Consider the following 18,476-nt stretch of genomic DNA (forward strand, 5'->3'; position numbering starts at 1 on the left):
CCACCCTAGTGGAACAGGAAGCATCTCCTATGTAAGGTTTTGAGTTCACAACTATTGGACTGAATAGCGATTTATGTAGCAGTTTTCGTGACTTTTGGATATCCCAATGCATTTTAACAGGCCATGATGAGCCTTGGAAGTGTAGCCATTGCTGTAATGTAGATGAGCACAGTGAAGACATTACCGTTATCATGGTTGTCACAAAGGCTTTAATTAAACTGGATAATTTAATACTTGTCTGTAGAGAAGTGACAATATCGTCTAATGTAAGGTTTGCTTTGCTGTACAGACTTGGATATAATGTCTGCAAATTATGTCTTAATTAGGCTTTTATTAGAAACCGGCCGCCAACAAGGTAATATGTCGGACATCCCCACATTCAATGGATGACTGCTCAACAGCCTTTAATATAAACTGTTATCGAGCGGCCAGTGTTCTCAAAATGTGTTCCTGTTGTGCAGACTTTCACATGGGGAACATAGTATTGTATATTTCCTTCACTGTTGCCCAGAAATATAGCAGAGTTGTCCAAATGAATCATTCCATTCACAGTCCATGGTGAGATTTCCAACCAGTCCAATTATCCAAATTGTGGTGTTTGGACAATTGATATGTCCCTGGAGAATCCTTCCTTCTGATGGTTTTTCTCATCCATGTGTTTCTGCTTCGTTTCAGACTGCACTGCCTCTAATGGGAGACATCGGTGCCTTGTTAAAGGTAAGCGAGCAATACGGTTACTCTAACCTAAGTGGCTGAAGAACAGCACAGACTGAGGGAGGAATTCTTCAAATACCTGTTACTGAATAATGTAGTACACTTGGATTTCCAAAATGCATTCAATAAGGTCCCCACAAAAGGTTAACAGGCAAGAAAAGAGCTCATGGAGCTGAGGGTAATATTTTAGCATAGGTAGAGGGAACATGGTTAATGAAAGCAAAGAGTTGTTGTCGAGATGGAACTTTATTGACAGGCAGTGAATCGTGGCGTGTTGCATGGACCAGTGCTGGAACTTCAGCTATTTACAATCTGTTAATGTCCCGGGTCCATTTATTCGGATACCGGACAAGAGCCCAAAATAATTTTCTTTCATTTGTAAAACTGTGAGGAAAGGATACTTCACTGCAGGAGTGATGACTCTGACCAATAGTTATCTTTTATGTCAAAACAAACTTTAATTTAAGCACAGAATGAACCACTTTAGCATTAAAGAAAATAGCTTTACAATTGTCAGTTAAGTAGTTATTAAACACAAGGAAAAACTTAAACTTAATATCTATACCTGCTACTAGCTACAATTATGCAACCCAGTACAATTCAAATGCCACATATAAAAACGTTAACATACAGATTACTTGTTTAACCAAAAGAGAAAATGCTGGAAAATCTCAGCAGGTCTGGCAGCATCTGTAGGGAGAGAAAAGTGCGAACGTTTCGAGTCCAGATGACCCTTTGTCAAAGCGAAAGGCAGAGAAAGTGGGAAATATTTATACTGTGCAGTGATAATGAAAGATGAGACATAGTCACAGAAACCCAGGGAAACCAGGTGCTAATGGCCACAGAAACCAAGGGGAAAGAGTGCTAATGGCAGTCCCCAGAGAGAACAAAAGGTGAGAAATGCCAAACTGCAGAGAAACTAACATCAGAAGGTAAACTGTGACAGATGTAGATGTGGGGGAAGGGGGAAGCAAAGGAGAGAAAGGGTAACAAAAGGTGGATAAGATGGGGGGGGGGGGTGAATATATATAAAGAAAGACAAGAGAGAAAGAAATGGTAAAAAAAACCCAGTTAAAATGAAAATGGGATGAAAACAGATGGGTCAAGGTGGAGTAGAGCTAATCATCTGAAGTTGTTGAATTCGATGTTGAGACCGTAAGGCCGCAGTGTGCCTAACCGGAAGATGAGATGTTGTTCCTCCAGTTTGCGTTGAGCTTCACTGGGACATTGTAGCAGGCCAAGGACAGACATGTGGGCATGTTTATCTCCTCACATTAATTACATCATTTGTGTCCCACTAAGATGTCACAAGATGTGCTTAGCTAGGGCTAAATACACCCCGTCATAAATTATCTATTCTCCAGGGAATCTCGATTGATCATAAATATATTAAATTAGCCCTCTATATGTAAACATGTAAATGGTTAGAAACCATGGGTCCCTCACTTTTCACGACTTCTTAATTACAGCTTTAACAGACACACAGTCTGGATACATTAACCTAGGTTCTTTAATAATATTACTGCAACAAATACATCCACTGTAATAGGGAGAACCCCAAAGGGATTCCTGTGATAGGGAGACCCCCCCACAGGGACCCGTGTAATTGCTGTGACCACATCTGGAATAGTGTGTGCAGTTCTGGTCTCCATATTTAAGGAATTAAATTGCATTTAATTGCATTGCAGACAGCACAGTGACGGTTCCCTAAATATTTGTGAGCCATGATTTTTACAACTGCCCCTAGCATTTCATGGTAATTTTCCTGATATCAATCCAGTATTTGGCAGGTCTTTCTGTCTCGGTTCATGGTTCTGTTTGTTTGCAATATTGCGTGCCACACAACCACCACAGGAATCATCACGGGGATGGGGGGTGGGGGGGGGAGGCAATGGGACATTGGACGTCCAAGCAAAAGGTCCGTTGACTTTGGGCAGGACTTTCCTGTCCCACAGCGGGTGGGACCAGAACACCCGCCCCATTGACACAAAACTGGACTGTACGAAATCATTTTTTTGACAATAATAATAATTATAATAATAATTGCTTATTGTCACAAGTAGGCTTCAATTAAGTTACTGTGAAAAGCCCCTAGTCGCCACATTCCGGCACCTGTTCGGGGAGGCCGGTACGGAATTGAACCCGCGCTGCTGGCATTGTTCTGTATTACAAGCCAGCTGTTTAGCCCACTGTGCTCAACCAGCCCCTAGGTATAGCACAGTAAATTGAAATGGTGTCAAAGTTTTATGAATATTTGAAGCTTTGATAACCTCTGCATTGACAAAGTGATCTTTTGAGTTCCTGATTTCAATCACCTCACCGAGGAGGTGCAGAATGGTGGATCCAGGTCATTACTGGACGGAAAAGTATATAGTAATATCTGAAGTGAGAGTCCGGACATCAATATTGCAGTAGCCAAATGTGGAGAGTATCAACAGTTGCTATCTGTTCACATGGCATACTTTCACAAGACAGTGAGAAAAGAGAGGGCAAAATGAGCAGGAAAAGAAATGCAATACTCTCGGTGAAACCAGAAAGGGGTTGGAATTGTGAGATTCCATTCCTGGTACGGATCTTGAAAGAGCTGAAGATAGGTTACAGATGGGACTACATTACCTGAACCCTGACGCCCTGAGCTCTACTTGCTACTGACATTGCTTCACGTTGGCACAAGAACCCTAACATCCAATGCTAAAATGTTAGATGCAGAAATCGCCAACTTCCAAGTTAATTCAGCCGTCAATAAAATCCCTATTAAACACGAAAACACATTTATACAGAACTCGCATCACAACAAACCAATGTGGTGTAAAGAAATTCAGTGAATCACAAGTAATGAATTACTAAAAAAACAAACTGAATTGCACATGTCACCCAGTCTAGTGCTTTATAAGGTTTTCTCCCTCTTGCCATGGTTACTCCCGATTTAATTCATGTGCATATTGTTACTAAAGAAACTTTACCTTACGTCATTATGGCTTTTTAATGAGCTTGTTCCATCTGCAGAATGCATGCAGTAACTGCCTGACTGGCAATCACGGAAGCTTCTCAGGGTTACCTGGAGTGAAAGGAGATCGAGGTGTGCCCGGGATACCTGGCACTGATGGACGTGATGGCAGGCAGGTAAAGAGATCAGCTGACCAATGTGTGGTCCATTGTTGTCGGTGCAAGTGGTGTCTGAACAACACGAGTCTTGACGTACTGTAAGTAAGAAGAAGTTGGATTAGTTGCCCATTTTTGCAAATCAGCCAAACCTTTTTCTAAGGATTTGGAATGAATTGTCTACAACCATAAGAGTTGAGCAAGGCTGTCTAGGCTTCTCCAGGGCTCCACAGCTCTGAAAATGGGTCCATATTATGGTAATTTTCACTTGAGTTTTGGCCAATAGTCGTTGGGAATTCCATGAAATTCAGGCAGTACGGAGTGCAATGTTTCACCTGAGGAATCATAGAATGATACAGCACAGGAGTCCATTTGTTCCATCATAGCGGTGCCAGCTTTTTGAAAGCTATCCAACTCGTCCTTCACCCCTGATCATTCCCCATAATCTGTGTTTTTCCTGTTCAATGTTTGTCCAATTCCCTTTTGAAAATTATTATTGAATTTACCTCCACTTTCAGGCATTCCATTCAACTGTTGCATTCCAGATTGCAACAACTCATTGTGTTCAAATAAAACTGTGTCCTCATCTTCAGTCTTGTTCTTTTACCTTAAATCTTTGTCTTCTGGCTATTGACCTTCCTACCATTGGAAACAAATACTTGGAATTCAGTTGTTTATGGATGAGAGGAAGGAGGGGTCCAAGGATAGATCCTTGGGGGGCACCTGAGGTAACAGTATGCGAGCAGGAAGAGAAGCCACCGCACTGGCTAAGATTATATAGAAAAGACTGGAACCAGGTGAGAGCAGTCCCACCCACTTTGACAACAGTGAAGAGATGTTGGAGGAGGATGGTGTGGTCAGCCCGTGTCAAAGGTTGAAGACAGTTCTGGAAGGATAGGGAGGGAACATTGACCTTTGTCACGGTCACACAGGATGTGATTTGTAAGTTTGATCCGAGCTCTTTCGGTACTGTGACAGGGATGAAAATCGGATTGGATTGGACGGATTCAAACCTGGGGTTCTGAGAAGGATTGGAATGAATTTGGGAAGCAACAACACATTCAAGGAATTTGTAATGGAGAAAGCGATTGGAAATGGGATGGTAGTTTGCAAAGATGACGGGGGCCAAGGGTGAGTTATTTTTGAGGAGAGGTGCTGTGACGACAGCAGAAAAGAAGGAGAGAGGGACAACACCTAAGAAGTAGGAATTATTAACATCAGCTAACCAGGAGGAGAAGTTAGGTTGATGGGAGTAAGTTCGAGAGAGCAGGAGGTGGGTCTCATGGACAAGGTGAGCTTGGCGAGGGCTTGAGAGGAGATAGGAGAGGGACTAGAGAAAGATATGAGTTCAGGGCTTGGGCAGAGGGAGGTCTTCGGGGGGTGTTTGGCCCGGTGGATTAGCTGAAGGGAGAGGTAGCTGATCTGATTTTAGTAGCAAAGGAATCCATGTGCTCCTCGCAATTATTGCTAGACCTGAGTGTGGAGAGGACAAGAGAGAGAGGTTAAGAAGATGCCATGTGACTCCAGACCCACAGCAATGTGATTGAATCTTAAATGGCCTCTGAAGTGGCCTAGCAAGCCGCTCATCCGCTACAAAGAAAACACAAAGGAATGAAACCGGACGGGCCACCAGAAACAACAATGGAAAGCCCAGCCCTGTCCACCCTGCAAACTCCTTCTTACCAACATTTGGAGGTTCATTCCAAAATTGGGAGAGCTGTCTCACAAACTAGTCAAGGAGCAGCCTTACAGACAATGTCCCAGACATTGCATCACCATGCCTGGCTATGTTCTGTCTCACTGGCATTGTGTTTTGTGGCACTACCACCATGGTGGCACAGTGGTATACGGAAGGTTGCCCTGGGAACCCTCAACATCGACTCTGGACCCCATTAAGTCTCATGGCTTCAGGTCAAACATGGGCAAGGAAACCTCCTGCTGATTACCATGTAAAGTCCACCCTCAGCTGATGAATCAGTGCTCATCCATGTTGAACACCACTTGGAAGAAGCACTGAGGGTGACAAGGGTGCCAATCGCTCCCTCCCAAATGGAAATATGGGTCAGTGAGAGGTCTATTGCTGCAAATTCTCAATGCTCATGAATTAAAACAATAAAACTCAACACCATTTTCTCATTTATGGAAACTTTCAAATTGTCTTCTCACAGGGTGACCCAGGACCAAGGGGGCCGCCTGGAATACCTGGGTTAGATGGGCTGAAGGTGGGTATGATATTCTCCTCTTAATGTGATGTTCCACGTCTTTCTTACAGAAAAAGAGACAAAACAGACAATGCAGAAAATAAAGTAATGGACTGATAAAACAGTTTTACAGTCATTTACATTTTCACAGTGTCTTTAACCCAGAAAAACTTCCCAGTGCTCCTCAAAGCAGAGTTATGAAACAAAATGTGACACCAAACCACATAAGGAGATATTGGAACAGATGATCAAGAGCTCGATAAAAAGGGCTGGGGTTTAAACAGGTCAACAGATGAGAGAGTCTGAGAGGTTTAAGAAGGGGCAAACTCACTGTGGGTTCCCTGAATCTCAAATGGAGAATCTGGGCCCTGACACAACTTTAAGTGAGGCTAGAAGCCACCCCCAGTGGTAAACCCCTGAGTGAACCGACATTGTATTAGTTTCACAAACTGACTGGCATGGCCAGAAACTGCATTTACGGAACCTGCCTGCTTGAGGTCCATGAGGATCTGTGTGCTATTTTGAACAGTACCATTCCAAACCCGTCCTAAGCTTGAAGTGTATTTCTTTCAGGGGTTGAATCCCGAGTTAATGCCTTCTTCCTGAGTACACATAAATATATTAATGTAAAATTAACACCAAGTCGAAGACAAGAGGGGCCTTATCTAGCTCACAGGATCTATCAGCCAGATCATCCTGGAATATTTCCAAGGAACAGAGCAAGGAGGAGGCTGTACCTCACTAAGAAGGCTGGTGTGCGGCTCAGCACTGTATTACAGCAGGATTTGCTGGACCATTGATCAGTTCATGTCATTGGTCATCAAAGTCACTGATATACCTTCAATTCACCAAGAGGCCGAGAGAGCAAGTGAACATAAGGCTTTATTAGTCGTGAACTTGCCTAGCCAGAGTCGGCTGTGCAGATGAGCGCCACCTGCAGGTGGCCAGGTTATATATGGCGCCGGTGAGGGCGGAGCCCACTGGGGTTACAGTACAGTACTTGGAAGCAGCTCGTATCACCACTTCCAGGTCAAAGGTTACATTCGGTGGATACAATGATGACAGTGTCATGCATTATGGTGAATACATTCATCACATTTACCCCCTGTTAAAAAATCAAGTTCAGTGAGGGTGACGTGGGGTCATTACATATTCAGTCTCTCTGGAGGCTGGATCGTTCTCTTCGACCTCCTCAGCTCTGGTGGTGCAGCGGGCACGGTTGTTGCAGGTGGTGACTCCAGGGGCGTTGTGTCTGGAGCTGGAGCCTCAGTCCGGCGAGTCGGAGACGGTTGGGGTGTGGGGGTAGGCAGGGGGTGGTGGGTGGCGGCAGTGTCAGCGCAGGACAGTACAGGAGACCCAGGGGAGCGTACGGGGCGCTGGGGATGGGGGCGCATAGCGGGGGGGGGTGCGTTGGCAGGGGTGCCAGGTCTCGTATCTTGCCGTCAGTCCTCTGGTGTGTGATGTACGCGTACTGGGGGTTGGCATGGAGCAGCTGGACCCTCTCGACCAGCGGGTCAGTCCTATGGCTCCCCATGTGCCTCCAGAGAAGGACAGGTCCCGGAGTTGACAGCCAAGGTGGAAGCGCGACCCCAGAGGTGGACTTCCTGGGGAAGATAGTCAAACGATTGTGAGGGGTCTCGTTCGTGGCTGTGCAGAGGAGTGATCTGATGGAGTGGAGGGTGTCGGGGAGGACCTCCTGCCAGCGGGGGATTGGGAGACTTCTGGACCTGAGGGTCAGAAGGATGGCCTTCCATACCATCACATTCTCCCTCTCCACCTGCCCGTTTCCCTGAGAAAATATATATTACGGTTGGTGGAGGGGAGGGGCTCTTTGAAATCGATACTTAGGCGTTCAAATAGCTGGGAGGCCTTTACCAGGTGGGCCTTGTCTGGCCGGTCATCTGGCAGACCCTGGTCATTGCCTTGACCTCCTCGGTGGAAAAGGGCAGATTGCGGGCCTTAATGACGTGGGTAAGCTGGGTGACCCCTGGATGACAGAGGTCATTGTGGATAGCCTAAAGTCGGTCATCTTGCGCGCTGGCGCATATGCCGCGGGACAGGGCATTTTGGGGCTCGTTGAGCTTCCCAGGAAGATTCTTGATAGTTCGATCCTCCACCTCAGGATTTTGTCATTTTTTATTTTGCGCCGTTGTGCGTTGTCGAACATGAAGCCGCTGGTCGGTGACTAGGGTGAGCCTCCTACCGGCTAGGTAGTGCCTCCAGTGCCACACAGCTTCCACTATGGCTGGTGCTTCCTTCTCAACCGATGAGTGTCGGATTTCAGAAGCGTGGAGGGTCCTAGAGAAGAATGCTACGGTTGAGGGTGGCGGTCAGTGCGACATCTGACGCACCGCTCTCTACCTGGAAGGGGACGTACTCGTCCACCGCGTTCATTGCGGCCCTGGTGATGTCGGCTTTGATGCGGCTGAAGGCCGAGCGGGCTTCGTCCGTCAGGGGGAAACTGGTGGTTTGAATAAGTGGGCGGGCTTTGTCCGTGTAGTTGGGGATCCACTGGGCGTAGTAGGAGAACAGCCCCAGGCATCGTTTGAGGGACTTAAAGGGGGGAGATCTGTGAGGGGGCGCATACGGTCGGGGTCGGGCCCTAGGACTCCGTTCTCCACGATGTAGCCGAGGATTTCATTTCATTTTTTTTTTCAGGATGACCAATCGGGTTGTACGGAAGACACACTTTTCTTTGTTGTATGTAAGATTGAGGGATTGGGAAACCTCTGAAGGTTGACGTCATGGTCCTGCTGATCATGGCCGCAGATGATCATGTTGTCCAGGTATGGGTATGTCGCTCGCAAACCGTACTGGTCAACCATTCGGTCCATCATTCTCTGAAAGACCGAGACCCCATTAGTGACGCCGAAGGGAACTCTGAGGAAGTGGAAGAGTCGGCCGGCTGCTTGGGAGCTGGTGGTAGGCCGACTTCAGATTGACCGTGGAGAACACATGGTACTGCGCGATCTGGTTGACCATCTTCGCTATGCGGGGGAGGGGGGTACGCATCCAGTTGCCTGAACCGGCTAATTGTCTGGCTGTAGTTCACAACCATCCGGTTCTTTTCCCCGGTCCGGACGACCACCACTTGCGCTCTCCAGGGGCTGTTGCTGGCCTCTATGATCCCTTCACTCAACAGTCGTTGGACCTCCGACTTGATGAATACCATGTCTAGCGAGCTGTACCGCCTGATCCTGGGCCAATGGGCTTACAGTCAGGAGTGAGATTCGCAAAGAGTGATGGGGGGGAGACCTTGAGGGTCGCAAGGCTGCCTACTGTGAGGTGGGGCAAGGGTCCGCCGAACTGTAGGGTCAGGCTTCGGTGATTACACTGAAAATCCAGTCCGAGCAGTAGGGGAGCGCAGAGGTGGGGGAGGATGTAGAGCTTAAAGCGGGTATACTCCGCGCCATGCATCGCGAGATTGGCGATACAGTACCCCCGGATCTGGACCGAATGGGACCCGGAAGCAAGGGAGATTGTTTGTGAGGCGGGGTAGGTGTGGAGGGAGCAACGCCTTACTGTGTCGGGGTGGACAAAGCTCTCCGTGCTCCCGGAGTCGAAGAGGCAGGGGGCCTCGTGCCCGTTGACCCGGATGACCATCATGGAGTTCTTTAGCGGTTTTGGCTGCAACTGGTCGAGGGCCACCGTGCCCAGCTGCGGGTAGCCTGCGTGGTCAGTGGGGTCACAAGATGGCGGCCCCCATGTGTCGCACATGTCGGTCGGTGCCGGGGCCGGCGGCCAAGATGGCGGCCCCTGAGTCGCACGTGTCGGTCAGTGTTGGGGCCGCCGGCCAAGATGGCAACCCCCACGATTCGCACAATGCCAATGACGCATCTGGAATAGACGTTCCAGGCAGGCACACAGCCACATTGTGGGGTCTGTGGGGCTACGGGTCCATAGGTCGGGCCTGGTGCGTTTTCGATTTCTGGGCCTTAGGTCGACCCAGACAGACTCTCACATAGTGTCCCTTTTTCCCGCAGTCTCTGCCGTCGCTGAGCAGGCTGGGCAACGCTGCCGGGGGTGTTGGCCCTGGCCGCAGAAGTAGCATTGCGGTTCTCTGGGCTGGGCTGGCAGACGCACGGCGCAGGCCTGCGACATAGTCGGGTCCAACGGGGGCCGCGACGATAGTGTCCACGAGGAGTTCATCGGGCCCGAGGGGAACAAGGTTCTGGTAGGCCACCTCTAGCGAGGTAGCTAGCTTTACCGTGTCCCGCAGGTCGGAGGTCCCGTTTTCCAGCAGACGCTGCCTGATATAGTTCGAGCGGACCCCCGCCACATAGGTGTCCCGGATCTGTGAGTTCATATGCTCCTCCGCCGTCACATCTCGGTAGCTGCAATTCCTCACAAGTAGAGTCAGGGTTTCCAGATACTCGTCCAGCGATTCTCCGGCAAGTAGCGAGGAGGTGTCTAGTGAACACCTCGTTTACGGGATTCACGAAGTGCGCCTTGAGGGTTGCGATCGCCTCCTCGTACGTGATCGCTTTCTCAATCATTACCGAGATGCGATGGCTCACCCGAGCGTGGAGGAGTCGCAGTTTGAGGGTCTCCGAGGGAGCTGTTGTGGAGGAATCCATGTAGGCCTCGAAGCATCGAAGTCAATGTTCAAATATTTCCTTGGCTTTGGACGCGCGGGCGCGAGTTCGAGCCTGTCTGGCTTTAGAGCGGCTTCCATGGTGCTGTCGACGACTAATAAATTGATATACCTTCAATTCACCAAGAGGCCGAGAGAGCAAGTGAACATAAGGCTTTATTAGTCGTGAACTTGCCTAGCCAGAGTCGTTTGTGCAGATGAGCGCCACCCACAGGTGGCCAGGTTATATATGGCCCCTGTGAGGGCGGAGCCAGAGGCGGAGCCCACCGGGGTTACAGTACAGTACCTGGAAGCAGCTCGTATCACCACTTCCAGGTAAAAGGTTACATTAGGTGGATACAATGGTTACAGTGTCATGCATTATGGTGAATACATTCACCACAGTCACCACTGCTCTTAAGCCTTTTTCTCACAGGTTTCTTGCATGCTGGTATTGGGGACTATTTCCCCCATTTCCCTGTCTGCTTTGCGCAGCTGTATAAAGCAAGTCAAAAATGCACTCTTTTCCAGTGCAAACCAACACACTCTCATCATTATGGCTATTCGTGATCAGATTAAGGGAACTATGAGATTAGCTGCAGTGTCCAGTTTCCCTAATGTCAAAGGCGTAATCGATCACACTCCTGTAGTGATTATGACACAATGAAATTACCCAAATTCTGTGGCCCGGAAGTGCTTCCATTCCATCAAAGTTCAGCTGGACATGATCACATCCGTAGGAGAATACAGGATCACTTTTGGCTTCCTTGACACTTCCATTCTGCAACAATCCCTCACTTCCCCATCTATCACGGAATATCAGAGGATGTCTGTTAGGGGACACCTGTCTGATGACACCAATCGACAATCCCACCATCCACAAGCAACCCAGATACAATGAGGACCATCAGCAACATCATAGAGCTATCAAGGACAATATTCAGGTGCCTTTATCACCCTGAGGGTTCCATTAAATATGAACTATACTAAGTGTCCACGTCATTATCGTCTACTGCATTCTGCCAATGTAGAACTGGTTAGTGTTGGAGGAGGAATAACCTAAGAAGAGGTATCGTCTGATGAAAAAGGCGTGGGGTCACAAAGAGATGGGTCAAAGCTAGACAGGTCAGTTAGCAGATGATAGAACACCGTGTCCAGTGATCTCCTCAAAGCCCTTGGCAAGTCAGAATAGGTCCTTCAACATTCACAGTCCACACCATTCCCTCGACACAGAACTGAGAAATATTGACATATTCTGCAACCTCTATCTTAACGGTTTCCTGACAATGTAAACTCAAAAGCTGGATTGAGAAGTATCAAGAGACCAGAGTTCCAACTGTAATGAAGGTGTTGAATTTAATTCCGAACACAACATCAAAGCAAATTGTTTTGCCACAAAGGTGATCCAACAGTGAGCTTGTTAAAATGTTTATTGACACCATCTATCTTACGGGGTATTGCCCCCATGGCAGTAGCAGAGCTCTTGTTGCTCACGTGGGAATCCTTGAGGTGCTCATAGTTAGAGACCTCAGAAGCTCGAGGCTCTGAAGGACCGACCACAAACTGCAGCAGTTCAGCGGCATAGTGGCACAGTGGTGAGCACTGTTGCCTCAAAGCTCCAGGGATCCAGTTCAATTCCGGCCTCGGGTGACCGTCTGTGTGGAGTTTGCACATTCTCCCCGTGTCTGCGTGGGTGGTCCGGTTTCCTCCCAAAGTCCAAAGATGTGCAGGTTAGGTGGATTGGCCATGATCAGTGTGCAGAGCTATGGGAATAGGGCGGGGTTGGGTGCAGGTAGAGTACTCTTTCAGAGGATCGGTGCAGATGCGATGGGCCAAATGGCCTCCTTCTGCACTGTAGGGATTCCATGATTAAAGCATCTATGAATACAATGCTGCCCTTTTGGTTATCTGGCATTTTATTTGGTTTTGTTTGGGAATGATGAATTGGGTGGGGGATGAGGGGGTGGGGGAAGAGATAGGGAGAAGGCAAAGGAGGGAGAAAAGTAGACTGTGTTCTATAAAACATGGAATGGAGTGATGGGAATTGACGTAAACCAGAAACCTCGTGCCCTGCCAATGACAAAATACAAGGTAACCATCCACACAAACTACAAAAGTCATTTGTTTCCAAGGACAATCCCACAATGGAACTGATGTGTTGGGTGTTCTGGATCACAAACAGGTCACCAACACTGGAAGTGGTGCAACTCTATTTTATTATAAGGTTAACTATATTAACATACTTGAACTGTGGGTAAATGCAATACCAGCTTTAACTGTTGCCCCTTGCCTAGTCCTAACCAGGTGATGCACTCAGCACATGGTGACTGTCTGTGTTGCAGGCTGTGAGCTCTGTGCTCCGAGCTGGCTGCTTCCCGTACCAGCCTCCCTGAACAGGCGCCGGAATGTGGCGACTAGGGGCTTTTCACAGTAACTTCATTTTTTTTTAAGCCTACTTGTGGCAATAAGCGATTTTCATTTCATTTTCATTTTCATTTAATTTCACTAGAATGAGCGGGTATTGTTGGAGCTGCACTTATCCAGACAAGTGGGTAATCTGGTATTCCATCACACTCCTAACTTATGCCTTGTAAATGGTGGGCAGACATTGTGGAGTCAGGAAGTGAGTTAACCCCTGCAGAATTCCTGACATCTGACCTTCTCTTATTGTTGCAATATTTATATGGGATAGTCCAGTTCAGTTCCTGGTCAATGGTAACGGCCATGATGTTCATGGTGGGGGATTCAGCCAGGATAATACTATTGAATGTCAAGTAACAATCTCTCTTGCCTTAATGCATTAAAACATCCCAAGATGTTTCAGAGGAGCATACTGAGAAACATTTAGATGACAGAAAGTAAAGTTAGCTTTGACTTTTGACCAGCTCTGACGAAGAGTTATTCAGACTCGAAATGTTAGCTCCTGTCTCTCTTCACAGATGCTGTCAGACCTGCTGAGATTTCCCAGCATTTCTGTTTTTGTTTCAGAATCCAGCATCCACAGTAATTTGTTTTCATTTCAGAAAGCAAAATTAATTTGGTTAAAGATGAGTGTTGTGACATTATACAAGCCTGTGGCTCAACTGCTAGAGATTGTGTTCCAGAAATGGGAGGTTTCCTCCGCAGCTCTGAGAATCAAGTGAGGAATCCACTTGTGACAGTCCAATAAATCCCGGGTGTTCTGTACTCCTGGCCTGTTATTTGGCTGCAGACGGTGTGCTTTTAAATCAGCACCAAAACTCACACTTTGAAAATTGACCCAGCTTTAAAATTAGTGCAGGGGTTTCAGAACCCAGTCGCACCCACAGGAGGGACTCAATATATCAAAGAACAAAGAACAGTACAGCACAGGAACAGGCCCTTTGTCCCTCCAAGCCTGGACTGATCATGATGCCTGTCTAACCTAAAACCTTCTGCATTTCCGGGGTCCGTATCCCTCTATTCCCATCCTATTCATATGTTCGTCAAGATGCCCCTTAAACGTCGCTATCGTATCTGCTTCCACCACCTCCCCCGTCAATGAGTTCTAGTCACTCACCACTAAAACACTTGCCTCACACCTCTCTAAACTTTCCCCCTCACACCTTAAACTTATGTCCCCGAGTAAATTGACTTTTCCAATTTAGTAAACGACTAAATCTGACTGACATACCATTTGACAATTCACAATACGCGTTTCATTCGCAGGACAGTTGTTGGCACAGATCTGTTTTTGAAACCAACATGTCACTGAGTTGACAATTTATGTTTTCAAAGGGAAACAAAGGTGAACGTGGATTCCCTGGGCTTGGTGGAGAGAAAGGAGACAAGGTGAGTGTGTATAGTAACCGTAAGATTGCGCAAATGTTGCACGTGATGTATTGGCAGTTGCTACACCCAGATCCTTGGTGTGAATCGAATTATATCATTTGGCTGGCACACTTCAGTGCTTAAATAAACTGCAAAAACTAAGAACGAACCCTCCACCTATTTATAATGAGTAGTGTTGAAAGGAGCTGCTACAGGGTAATGAGAAATAACAGCATGTCTAGCATTACAGAAACGCACTGGAGGTACTTTCTCATTCTTGCAAGGTAGAGCTTTCTTTGTACACCTTGTAACAAAATTACGATGAGGATCTTTCTTTAATTATGTTTCTTTGAGAGATTGTTTATTGCCAGCCATCAATTTGGGCTTCACACTTAAAAAGAGGAAGAAAGAACATGACATGGGTAATATTTTTGTTCAGGTGATCCCCACCCTAGTTTGATCGCAAAAATCAGTGCAACTTTAAAAATATTCAATAACATTTGAAGAAGATGATCAATTTATCCCGACTCGTGCTAGTTTCAAACCTCTAACAGCTTGGACATGCCACAGAGTCCTCATTTACACCGCAAGTCGTTTGCATTTTTAAACAGTTCCATTCACCTTCACAAATCGCTGCAGCTCTATTTCGGATTGTCTCTGGAGCTTCCCGTCATGAAAAACTAGGCCCTTCTGATTTTTTTTAAGAATCTAAGAAGCCGTCTGGATTAAAAAGAATTGTTATCATTAGAAGATTATTCTTTATGTTTTAAATTAGAATGTGTTTTTGTTTCTGATTCTCAGGCACAACCTGGCGTACCGGGGCTTCCAGGACCTCCAGGAGCTTCAGGATCTGTGGTACGTAACAATCTGGCTCTATATTTGTGGAACTGTTTTTTTTTAACTTCATTCTGTTGCCTCCCTTGCTGACTGCAATGGTTTCTTAGTCCTTGCCTCCCTCCTTGCTGAGAGACAAGGAATACATATCTGTGCAGTGTGATGGGGGCAGTGATCACCATTTGAAATGGTGCATTAAAATGTTTCCTAAATGATTCCAGATGCAACAAAAGCTTTGGGGGAGCAACCGTCCTCTGGTGCAATCCCCATGGCAATGCCTGAACCAACCAGAGTCCACTTGCCAACCAGTCAGCACCCTTTTCTCATGCAGTATAAATTGTTGTTCCCTTTGGAATCTGGTGTTCTTGCATCTGTACTGATGAATGTAGGACAAAAAGCTTCGACAGATGTCTCTTTTCCTCAACAATACTCAAGTTCTGTTCTACCGAGGGACTATTTGAAATTTTTGTTTTTTGTTTGTTTTTCTTAACAGGGTTCAAAAGGAAGACCAGGACACACAGGGCCAATAGGACTTAAAGGAGAAAAGGTAGAGGGAAATAAATGCTGCTCTGTTAGCAAAATCCCAAATTTACCCCATTCGAGATTGCTAAAACTGCCTAATGAGTGCAACCAGTTTCAGAGTGGCGTGTTGTTATGGACGATGCCGAGATGATTTTCTCCAATGATTGTTGCAGTTAACTGTGAAATGGGTCGAATTCCTCCAGTTAAATTCACGGAGAATGCCACAAAAATCTCCTTCACCGCTCCAGCCCTTACCACCACATTTGGAATCTTGCTTCTACAGACCAAAGAATTTTCCTAGCTTCATAAGAGTCGAATGCTGCATGCCTTAAGATGAAAGAGCCCTGTGCTAAAACCATGTTTTCATTTACTCAAATTCAAAAGTGTATTTAGCTCATGTACTGTTTTAACTTTTGTTGATCATTTTCTCAACCACCCTGGCTTCCTGAGCAAAGGTCAAATATTTCTACCTCATAGTGCCAAATAGAGAAGATTTATCAGAATCGTTCCAGGGATGGAGGGTTTTAGATACAATATTAGGGTGGAAAGGCTGGGGTCTTTCTCCTTGGACCAAAGGAGATTGAGGAGAGATTTGATATCAATGTGCAAGATTATGACAGACTTAGATAAGATAGACACAAGGAAAAACTCTTCCCGTTAGCTGATGAGAGAAGGACTAGGAAGTCACAAATTTAATATTTGGGGTAAGAGATGCAGGGGAAATGTGAGGTATTTACGTAGTGAGTAGAAATCCCAGAACCTGTGACCCACGAGGGTAGAGGAAGCAGTAATCAATGATTTCAGAAGGAAATTGGATGGGCGCTTGAAGAAAATAAACTTGCAAGGCTACAGGGGTGGATAAAAACATTCTTCTTCACACTGCCGCTGCAAGGGAGTGGGACTGACTGGATTGTTCAGCAGGGGCCAGCATAGACTCAATGGGCTGAACGTGCTCCTGCTTGTGGCGTAACTGACTCCAATACCCTACTGAGATCAGTTCACAAGGGCACATCAGAATCTCTGATGAGAAATGATCAAGGCCATTCTAGTTTTGCTTCTGCTATTCTGTTAATCACAATAAGAGGAGAATTGTCGATGAATCACGGTGAGTGGTCTCTATAAACCAGCCTGCAATTGACCCAGCCATGAGACGAGGAAATCCACCAGCACTGGGAAACTTTAGGAAACACATGTCCAAACTCAACTGGTCTCCAAGTATCCTATCCCTACGATATCATGTCTCAAATCATTCATGGACTGTATTTCTAAAATTACCCTCAGAAAGAAATCCAACCAATTTGTAGTTGACGGAGTCAACCCCTCCTGGTTCCACCTTTGATCACTTCTTCACTGAAATAATGTTTTGGCAGAATGGTGTCAAATTTCACCCCTTCAAACACAAGCCATGTCCTCCGGTTCCGCTGAGCTGCCCACCTGGTCATGCTATCCGCTTACTCTTAGATCCAAAAGCTGCAATTATTCTGCTGCACCTGGTCTCAGACTGGTATTTTAGGAATTTTACCCTAAAATGTGATGCTCACTTGGCAAGCCCAAATTATACTGCTGGCTGAACAACAGGTTGGCCTGAGATCAACCAGGAATATGTATTTGGCTTGAATGCATGTGAAGCTACATGAAGCTTAACATTTTCAGAGAGCAGGTCGAATGCAGTTTTCCCTAACATTGAAAAGGTTATAGGGCTCCTGCATAAAAGTGCTACATAACTCCAGAGATATCCTGAGATATCCCACTGCCTTGCTCCAATGTGACGCTAAAACTGCTTCCCATCAGTATTAAAGTGTACCCATATGGTGCTACAAGCACTGTGAAGTGGTTTCAGCATTTCACTGAGTTAAGCTTCCGGAGTTTACCTCAAATCCCACGGAAATTCAGAAGTAATGGAAGAGTTGCTTTTCCAGTGATTCACTCTGGATTGTTGCAATGTCAGTTCAGGTGCTTGATGTGTTATGTACTCTGGGATAACACAGGCTGCAACTGGATGCAGCTTTGACCAAAAGATACTCCAGACCTTGAAATTAGTTCAATTTGATTTATTGAACCAGTAGCACAGTTCTCTATGAGTTATACTCTCTGCTAACCTAAGTGTGGTTACTCTGTCTGACTGGACCAGACTAGCTCTTAGCCATGGCCTGGAGGTGTGTTACTGTACATACACCCTGACTCACTCTGCAGATGTTCATCAGTGGAAAGAGGCGGAGTGTGAGTGCCTCATGCCTTTTATAGTAAGATACCACCCCTGAGTGTCCTGCCTGCTCATTGGTCATGTCCTGTTCTCTGTGTTCATTAGCTGCCTGCCTGTGCCTGTCTGTATATCATTATCTGCATGTCTGCATATCATGACATCCCCCTTTTTCTTTGTATGTTCTGTTGGCATGTGGGAATGTATTTACATGTGGTGGCATATACTAACATCTATACAAGCGGTGGCATATGTGAACTTATTTACATGTGAAGACAGCTGTCTAATGCGAGAAAACAACATAGCAAACAAAACAAATGTTCATAAGTCCAGTCTCTGGGGCTTGCATCTGATCCTCGTCGACCGCCGGAGAGGTGGTGATGGGGACGACGGCTCCTTGACAGGCAGGATGGAAGCCGGACTGGGGGCCTCGTAGTTCGAGGTATCAGGAGGTGGCAAACCAACGGACGGAAACGGAGAAGAAAGCGGTTGCGGGCAGGCAGCTTTGCGCAGTGCCCGTCTGTTTCATCACACAACAGAA

General features: G+C 46.5%; 1 protein-coding gene across 1 annotated transcript in view; it reads left to right on the forward strand.

The window, feature by feature from the left end:
- LOC140410352 (uncharacterized) overlaps positions 1–18,476 on the forward strand; it is a 485,957-nt gene that overhangs the window by 385,616 nt on the left and 81,865 nt on the right. The window contains exons 35-40 of the mRNA XM_072498368.1: positions 676–717; positions 3,721–3,837; positions 5,985–6,038; positions 14,347–14,400; positions 15,181–15,234; positions 15,707–15,760. Coding sequence (XP_072354469.1) covers positions 676–717; positions 3,721–3,837; positions 5,985–6,038; positions 14,347–14,400; positions 15,181–15,234; positions 15,707–15,760 — 375 coding nt within the window. The remainder of the gene's footprint in view (positions 1–675; positions 718–3,720; positions 3,838–5,984; positions 6,039–14,346; positions 14,401–15,180; positions 15,235–15,706; positions 15,761–18,476) is intronic.

This window comes from Scyliorhinus torazame, chromosome 4 (assembly GCF_047496885.1).
Source record: "Scyliorhinus torazame isolate Kashiwa2021f chromosome 4, sScyTor2.1, whole genome shotgun sequence".
Lineage (NCBI taxonomy): Eukaryota > Metazoa > Chordata > Chondrichthyes > Carcharhiniformes > Scyliorhinidae > Scyliorhinus > Scyliorhinus torazame.